This window comes from Suricata suricatta, chromosome 12 (assembly GCF_006229205.1).
Source record: "Suricata suricatta isolate VVHF042 chromosome 12, meerkat_22Aug2017_6uvM2_HiC, whole genome shotgun sequence".
Classification (NCBI taxonomy): domain Eukaryota; kingdom Metazoa; phylum Chordata; class Mammalia; order Carnivora; family Herpestidae; genus Suricata; species Suricata suricatta.
The window spans coordinates 29651517-29661062 of record NC_043711.1 but is presented as its reverse complement, the minus strand read 5'-3'; the positions used below and the strand labels follow the sequence as shown (position 1 = coordinate 29661062).

Genomic DNA, 9546 nt, shown 5'->3' with positions numbered 1-9546 from the left:
GAGAAGGAGGAGTTGGAGCGGCTGCAGAAGGAGGAAGAGGAGAGAAAGAAGAGGCTGCAGCTCTATGTGTTCGTGATGCGCTGCATCGCCTACCCCTTCAACGCCAAGCAGCCCACCGACATGGCTCGCCGGCAGCAGAAGGTAGGTGCGCCTGGGAGGCCCCGGGAGCGGCGCCGGGACGCCGCCAGACGGGCGGGGCGAACAATGGGAGCTGGCGGCGCAGCTGGCGAGGAGGAGCAGAAGGAGGAGACCGCGCCCCGGGGAAGGGGCTACGAGGCCCCCTCTCCGCGGCCCGGCCCGGCCCAGCTCCGAGCGCGCCTGGAGCTGCCCGGGACCAGGGAGGGGCCTGGACCTCAGCGCCGCGTGTCCCCACCCGGCAGCGCCGGGGACTGAGGCGGGCAGGTCCCGCTCTAAGACCCAGGAGGCTCGGGGAGTGACTTGCAGCCCGCGGCGCCCAGAGAGGCCTTGCTCGTTGGCCGCGCTCGCTGCACTCTCCGGCGGCCGGCGGCTGCGCTCAGCTCCGGGCCCGCCTTCCTGGGCGTGCGCTGGGCGGGCGGGGGCACCCGGCAGGTGGGGCGCCGGTGCCGAGCGAGAAGAGCGCCTCGGAGCCGGCTCGGCTCGCCCGGCCGAGAGAGCCGCAGGGGCAGGCGGGAGAAAGCAAGCCCGGAAGGCGAAGCTTCCAGTCACTCTGAGAAGGGCACCCTCCACCTCTCGCTGGGGTCAGCTGATCCCGACTAGGGTCGCCGAAGGGTCCTCGGGCACCTCTTCGCTCTAGCTGATGATCCACCCACTCCTCCTTCCCCTTCTCCAGCGACCCCAGAGGCGGGGCACGCCCTCTGGTCCCTCCGTCTTCCTCCCTTTGACCCTCTTCTCTTCCCAAGGTGACTTCGCCGCCACCTTCTGGCTCTTCCAGGCCCTCCAAGCCCGGCCGCCTTTGGCTTGATAAAGTGCAGCTGCAAAAAGCTTCGCAATTACGAGCTTCAAAAGCTTTTTGTGTCTGAGGCTGGGGCAAGGCTGAGGTGGCCCTGGACTGCCTTTGATGTGAAAAAGTGCCTATTTCTATCAGCTGTTCTCCAGCCAGAGCAAGGGGCGAGGGGGGTGGTGGTGAGGTGACTGCAGGATAAGAAAGGAGTGGCGGGACCTGAAGAGAGGTCAGGTCCCCAGTTGGAGAGAGTTAGTGAAGAAAGTTGGTATTCCGTTGTCTCATTGAAGTGAATTTGCCAATTTCATCTTGAAATAAATAGCCGGTTGAAGCCCCCCACAGGGACGGTTTCTTAAAATAGTGAATTTCTTGGTTGCTGCCATTTAATACTGAATTGCATGTTGCTGTAGGAGAGTGTTGGGTTTTCCTATATTTATACACCCTTATCGAGTTAGCACAGATTTGTCTGTTTGTTTTGCTTCTATATGTACACACACCAACCAGCGCTGATGGTTTATTTCAGCCATCACAAGCTTGGGCATCACTTTTATTAAAAATACAACTCATTTCCTGGTTGGGGAATAGCAGGTGAGCTACGCGCCATTCTTTCCCTCAGCGGTGGCCCCTTCTTCAGCCTTTATTCTGGACTCCCATACACAAAAATATTCCCAGAACAATAAAAGTGTTTGGATTTTCTATTAAGGTTGGATGTTGGGTCCACATACAGGGCCTGATATTTCAAGCTTTAGCTTGAAATTTTTATGGCGATTGTGTCTTCACAGCCAGGGAAGTGTCATCTTCAAAATCTATCCCATTATTAGCAGCACTGACCAAAGATGTCGTATTCCTTTGGCAATGAAAACTGTTGTGATTTAAAGAGAAAAAATATAAAACAAACTTTGCTTTATCAGTCATAAGGCCCTAGAGCTCTGTCTTTTTAATAGAGGCTTAAATTCGGCACTGGAACGGGGAGAGAAATCCATTCTCACAGTGGCCCATTTCTTCTAAACAAACTCCAGCCACCTGGAAGGATCATCATGAGGTTAAGTTTTTCTGGTTTGATTTCGTGTTTTACCTGAATCCATTCAAAGATGTGGTTTTGAGGGGCGGGTGGGTTCTGTCTTTACACATGACCTTAACATCAAAGAGACTCAGGACAGATTGATAACCCTGGCATTTGGTCAAACTATTTTTAGTTATTGCAGCAAACCAGTGCTAAATGCATATTCCTGCTAGGCTGCCTCAGGGCTGTTTGGCTCTACTTGGAAGCTGAATATCTGTCTCCTTATTACAAAAGAAAGCAAGCTTTTCCATTTCTGTATGTTTACGCTTTTAGTGTTTTTCTGGGAAAGGAGATTTTGCTATTGTTCTCCAAGTAGAAAACTTGGAACTTTGATGTATTCTTTTAAATGGGCAATTATTGAAAGTAAATGAAATGTTTGCATAAGCATTGTGGTAAAATTTAAGGCCTGTTAAGAAATAAGATTGACAAGCTTAAATGAGTCTCGGAGAAAGATAAACTTGTCGTAAACTATACGACATGGATGAGTTAGAAAGAGCTAGAGGAAAAATGATGCAGAAAACAGAATAGAGTTAACATGGAGGGAGCCAGAGAAAACTACCAATGAAAAAGTTGCCAGATTGGGGAGAAGAAATTGTATTGTCAAATCATGTGGTGAATCTTAAACTTATACCATCTTACCGTTATATCCCATTAGAACTGGAGAAGAAAAAAATCATAGAGTATAATATACACCTTCTGAAACCAACTAGTCTATGTCCTACATCGGCTGCAACTTTTCAAGCACCTACTATGTGCAAGGCACTTCACTTAGATATTTTTTTAAAATAGTCTTTATTTTTTTTTAGAAGAGCTCGAGATTTACTGAAAAATGGAGAAATTAGTAGAGAGTTCCTAAATGCCCCACCCCCAGTTTTTCCCTATTGATATCTTATAATAATGTTACATCTGTTACAGTTAAAAACCAATATTGATGCATAATTTTAAAAAATGGGTTATTTATTGAAATTTCCTTACTTTTTACTTCAGTTTGGGTTTTTGTTTATGTTCTTGAGTCATTTAAAATTCTCCTAACTCAAACAGTGTAGGAATTATCATCTTCATTTTTTTGAAGAGACCACTGAGACTCAAGGCTTTATGATTTGTCTGAAGCACTGTGTAGATAGGACAAAGAGTTGGGAACTGAGGCATAAGGTATTCTGATTTCAAATCCTGTCTTTTTAGTATGTGACACTGGCCAGAAATATTCTACAGTGAAAAATAGAATCCTCGCATCCTGACGACATGTCAGGTGTACTTTTTATTTTACCCAGAGTTATTTGAGTTGAGCGAGATCTCCTCCTTTCCCTTTGGGCACCTATCAAATAATCAACATGGACAAAATGGACATTCAAGTATTAGCCTCATAAGAAGTATGAGGGAGAGAGATGGACTGTTAGCTGGTAAATTGGAACACCAGACTATTGTCAGGCTATGTGGTCTGAGCTGAAGACCAAAACAAACAAAAAACAGAACAAAAACAAAAAACAAAAAAAAAAACCCAAGCAAACAAAAAACCCCCCCAAAACAACAAAAACAAAAAAGGTATTTTAGTTCAGAAAAACATTTGGAAAAGAGCAGAGGGAGAGAAAGTACCATTCCTGGATCATTTTATTAATTACTTTAATTTCACTTTTCCTGGGGAAAAGAGTGCTGGGTCGTTCCAATAATCCCTCTAGTTAAAAGAAGGGACTTTAATAGACTATGTGAAATTGTATTTTATCATTCATAGGTCTACTTTTCTTAGTACTATGGTGAATCTCAATATGACAGGCTTGTAGGTAATTAATGACAAAAACCAAAGTCTAGCCTTCAAACTATCAAAGTGTTTTAGCAGCTCATAAATAACAATGTGAAAAACTGTTCAGTGCTTTTTATTTTTCCTCTTTTGTCATAATGGCAAAGTTAATACCTAGTGGTTGGCATGGCAAAGCTGTACCATATGGTTCTAAATTATGTAGTAACGGTGATGAGTGGCTACCTCATGTGAACTAGCTACTTAGAGATGTTACCGAGGGAATGTAAAAGCAGGCACTGTAAACAATTCTGTCTAATGTTGAGATTGGCATGACCAATTTGTTAATTGGCTAGGAATTATAACGTCTGGTTTATAAACATCCAGAATGAATATTGGGTGCATATATACATTGGTGTGTGTGTGTGTGTGTGTGTGTGTGTGTGTGTGTGTGTGTGTGTGTGTGTGTTTATGTATGTTTATGTATGATGAGGACAAGGGCAATCCTAAAATCCTGTTTATTTTATATGAACTTCTATTCCATTCAAGAGGACTTAATGACTAGACCAAATGTGTTGTAAGCTCAAGCTACTCATTTCTATGTGATTCATCTTATATCTTGCCATGAAATTATGGCTAATGTTGAGTCACTGTTAGCCATAGGAATTCTGTCTTTATTCATTTACTTATTTGACTTTGGCAGTTGGTCATGACTCAAGAGCCCATGCCTTTCCTAAAATTTAAGACCTAGTCCTAGTTAACTATATGTGTGCACGAGCATATGTATATACTTCAATTCCATACTAGTGGTTCATCCATTCAGATATGCTTTGGGGCATTTGGGTTGGCTCTACTCTTCAAAATAATTAAGAGTTGCTTTGTTCCTACAACATGTGATTTGGATTTTAAAAATAAATGCTCTAGCCTTTTGAGAAAATGAAATGACTATTAAACCCGCATTCCTTCAAAAACAATTATTTCTGTTTTCATCAGGAAAAGAATTGAAATTTTTATATATGCTTTCTGGCATTTTCCTCCCAATCTCCTTGGTGCAATGGGCAGGAACTGTTTTGCACTGGTACTAGCAAAGAAATTCTGAAGATGCAGAATACCAAAAAAAATAATCAGAGAGGGCTCTTGCTTCATTACATTCTTGGAATAGCCTTATGCTTACCTAAAACTGGACTGAACAACAAAGGAAATTCTTCATTCTTGAAGGATTCTGTGTAAAGTGGTGAAAGTCAAATGATTCATAGATGTTCCCCCTACAAAAGTTAATTTAACATATAGTCATAGGCTATTGCATTAAAATATAACTAGTGTTTGTGATTTGGGGCCAGATGTCTACACAACATAAACTGGAATGAATTAAGAGTGTTCTACTAACCTAAACTAAGTTCTAAATAGATGACTAGTTACTCCTTGCAGCAAGCACTCTCCCAGGCTTGGTTACAGAACCAGAAGATACCTGTGAGATGTGTACATGATTTGGGGAGCTTATGTTCTAGTCTGGAAGATACATTCTCTACATGTCAAGTGAGTTGAGAATAAGAGCGTGTTTAATTGTAAGATGCTGATTACAGATACTAAAGCATAAGGGAAGAGAATGTGTGTGCATGTGTACACAAGGCATGGTTGTAAGAGTAGGGAAAATCTTCATGGAGGAAATAGTTTAGGGTTAGGTCATTAAGAATTTGTGTGATTTGTATAAGCATAAGGAAAGATAGGTATCCCACTCTGGAGAAGGGCATGAGGTAGCAGGAATGTGGAAAGGAGCCATTGTTTGTGGGACACTGTTAGTCCAGTCATTTTGGTTGCAAGTTACAAAAAACCCAAGGCATGTGGCTAAGTCAAAAGGAACACAATGGGGAAGGGGCAGATTTATTGGTGTATGTAATAGAAGAACATCTAGTGCTGGGATCTATGGGCCTGGCTGGATCTGACTTCTTTGATGGAATGAAAAAAACTGGATAATGAAGAGAAAAGACACTGTGGTTGAGCTCAGTCTATACCACTAGTCAACCTCTGATTGTAAGCAACTCAACTTCTGTCTCTGGGTAATTTCTTCATCTTTCCTATGAAGAGGTGGATGGGGAAGTTTCAGATAATCTGCAGTGTGTCCTTTCTGTATAGCAGTTGATAGTGCTTTCTGACGGTGCAGTTACTCATGGGCAAGACTTATAATTTCCTTCAAACTTCTCTTTTGCTATGTTTTTACATCACATGGTAAGGCGGTATCTTCGAAGAGTCTGACATGAAGATGAATTTAGAGTTCACTTTGTCCAACTAAATTTTCAGATGAGGAGGTGAGATCCTCAAAGGTGGTAAGGCTACAGAGGCACCTGGGTGGCGCAGTAGGTTGAGTGTCAGACTCTTGATTTCAGCTTGGGTCAGGATTTTGTGGTCCTGGGATTGGGCCCACAATGGGCTCCCTGCTGAGTGTGGAGACTGCTTGGGATTTTCTTACCCTTTCCTGCTACCCCCCCCCACCCCATTCTCGCTCTCCCTCTCTCAAAAATTAATACATAAACTCAAGGGATAAAAAGGTTCTAAGACTACAAACTAATGAGAGCTTCTAAACTGACCTGTGGGCTAAAAGTGACCCAGTGGTATTTTTGTTTTTTCTATAATGCCTTTTTCAATTTTTTGAATTGGTTATCTACATATAAAACCATGAGCTTATTTCACACAAAAATTTATATTTCTGGCTTCTCTTAAACCTGAAGGATAAAGCTGGGTTTGAGTTTTTATGAGTTTGCAAAAAGCAATAGACATGAGACTACCAAGCCATCACTTACATAATGAAATGTTCGTCATTTTTTAACTAAAATTCTGCTCATTCTAAGTTGGATATCATATACATTTGGATGGTAAGACACCAGCTCTCTGGCCTTTGCCACCACCATCTCTTTTTGCTATTGTTGCACAGATATTGATGGTCTGACCCTGGCCCCTGGAACATGTCCAAGAAAATGATCTGGAATTTGGAGCTCTCTGTTCTTTGTCTCTGGGAACAGTTTCCTTGTTAGGATCAGATTTATAGTTTCTGCAGAATTGGAGAGCCGATGATCAGTATTACCTTGCTATTTTTTTGTTTGTCCATCCAAGCATGTGACAGGATTCTCTGTTATTAGCAGGTAAAGAAAGAGGGATGAAGTTAGCCAGTGTTTTGAAGTCTGGTCATTGCACTTGACATATGATGGACAGTGAAGAACAGTAGTTAAGGACATAGATTCAGAAACTTGGGTGCCTGGATTTGTTCCCTGGCTGTACTCCAAACTGTCTCTGTGATTTTGGGCAACTTACTTAACCTCTGTGTGACTCAGTTTACCCATGAATCAGAGTACCTTCATCATTGGGTTCTTATGAAAATGAAGAGAGATAATACATTCAAGCTTTTAGAACAATGTCTGGCGTGCGGTAAGTGCTACAAAGGACTGAGAAAGTTACTATGTGGAAAGTACTGACCATAGCAAGCCTTATATTCACTACTGCTATTATCATTGTGATCATTATCATTACTGACATGGTTAAGTAGACCTAGAAGGCGGTGGTTTTCAACTGTGGCTCCGTCTTACCGAATAGATGGTGTTGAGGGTCCCATGCATCCCCATTTCCTTTTTACTGAAACACTTCACTAACTCTACAGGTCACACCAGTCTCCAGTTCAAATCCCTGATCTATATTGTGACCTGGTGGCTCTATGACCTTGGGAACACTATCTAATTTCTTTTAAGTCTTAGTTTCCTCATCTGGAAAATGGAGGGAATAATATTGAGGATTACAAGAAAAAAAGCATGTTAATTGCCTAACAATTCCTCAATACGGAGTATATATTGAGCAAACGTCTCAGTAACAGTAATAGAGTATTCCTGCATTTTTGCCCTCCAGATGCCCCATACCGTTTGGTACTACAATGCCTTTGCTTCTGCTGCTCCTTATTTTAGAACATCTTTCTCACCTCTCTTTACTTGATTTGTTCTTGTTTGTCTTTTAGTTAACCCAGACGTTATCTCTTTCAGGAAACCTTACCCCAATCTACGTGCTTTGTCAACTCCCTAGTCTATTTCTACGTTACTTCCTGTACATTACCTTTAAATTACATCACGTGTGTATGCCTCTCCCCCACTAGACTGTAAGAACCCCAAAGCCAGGGACCACATTTACGGCCCTTTGATTACCCATTTCCCAAAACGGTGCTTGGCACAAAGTAGGTCCTTGTAAACATTATACTTGAAATTCCTAGGGAGCTGCTAAGACAGTAAGTGTAACAATCTTAAATACAGTCAGCTTCTATTATAAGCACACAACCTGTTTACTTTTATAAAAGCTTCTCGATGGAAAACGTGAAGAGTTGACCGATTAACAAATGGATTCAAAATATTTATGTAGCAGAAACATCACCGGTTACTTCCCAGCTTAGCTTGTTTATACCAACAATGAACACATCTCAAGATATTCTTGAGGAATGTCTTCTTTTAAAGACTATAAGCAATTATGAATTCCTTGATATGGCTGCATCCCTGTCAAATTGAATCACCATAGGGCATTTTTAGAGGCCAAATATTAAGTCAGAAAGAACCAAAGTAAGAACTGAATCTCCATATTGAGTATATATATATTTTAGTGAGTTTCATTTGATTAGCTCTTTCTGAAGGAAAAAAAATGGTTAGTCAACAAGCACTTTAGTGAAAGTTAGGCTATTTAAACTACTGTCAGTCTGAATGTTGGTAAGATTTTAGAAAAGAATCTCTAAGTTCTACAGGTTTAGACATATACTTTGGGGCACATGGGTAGTCAGTTGGTCAGCTCCAAGTCTTCATTTTGGCTGGGGTCATGATCTCACCATTGGTGGGATCTGCCATGGCTCTGTGCTTATGGCCTAGAGCCTGCTTGGGATTCTCTTTCCCACTTTCTCTGCCATCCTCTGCTTGTGCATGCTCACTCTCTCTTTCAAAATAAATAAACATTTTTTAATTTTTTTTTTTTTTTGAGAGACAGAGCAAGCAGGGGAGGGCCAGAGAGGGAGAGGGAGATACAACTCTGAAGCAGGTTCCGGGCTCTGAGCCAGCTGTCAGCACAGAGCCTGATGCGGGACTTGAACCTGCAAACCGTGAGATCATGACCTGAGCTGAAGCTAGACGCTTAACCGACTGAGCCACCCAGGCGCCCCTCAAAATAAATAAACATTAAAAAAACTAACAAATAGAATTTTGTCTGCTTTTATTATGGGATTTTGGGACTATTTTCTCTCTTATTGTGAGATGTCTGTCTTTTTTTTAGCATTTATTTTTGAGAGAGCAGTAGTGGAGGAGGGGCAGAGAGAGAGGGAGACACAGAACCCGAAGAGGGCTCCAGGCTCTTAATTGTCAGCACAGAGCCTGGCACAGGGCTTGAACTCACAAACTGAGAACATGACCTGGGCCAAAGTCTAACGCTTAACTGACTGAGCTAGCCAGGTTCCCCTAAAGTCCTTTCTGCATATAGTCAGGACATAAATAAAAAGAATCCCACCAGCGCTCTTGTATGCCGGATGTGGTAATAAGCATAGGATAGATGTGAAGTATCTATAAAAAAGTAAAACGGCTTAGGTATCGATTTCTCTGATGCCTTTCACTAGTCAAGGGGAAAATTATCTTTGCTAACCCATTTTTTTCATTTTAACGGGGGAAACATTGAGAGTTTTGAAAAGTAAATTGAATTACCAAGCCCCCAAATGTTCCCAGCTTCTTCTTTTTTAAGTAGTTTATTGTCAAATTTGTTTCCATACAACACCCAGTGCTCTTCCCCACAAGTGCCCTCCTCCATCACCATCACCTCTTTCCCCCC

At 42.1% G+C, this 9546-nt stretch overlaps 1 protein-coding gene across 1 annotated transcript in view; it reads left to right on the top strand.

Annotated features, from left to right (window-relative positions):
* The window catches only part of CADPS (calcium dependent secretion activator), a 467826-nt gene that overhangs the window by 591 nt on the left and 457689 nt on the right, over positions 1 to 9546 (top strand). Inside the window, 1 exon segment of the mRNA XM_029917033.1 lies at positions 1 to 141. This exon segment is cut by the window's left edge and continues 110 nt beyond it. Within this exon segment, the coding sequence (XP_029772893.1) occupies positions 1 to 141 (141 nt within the window).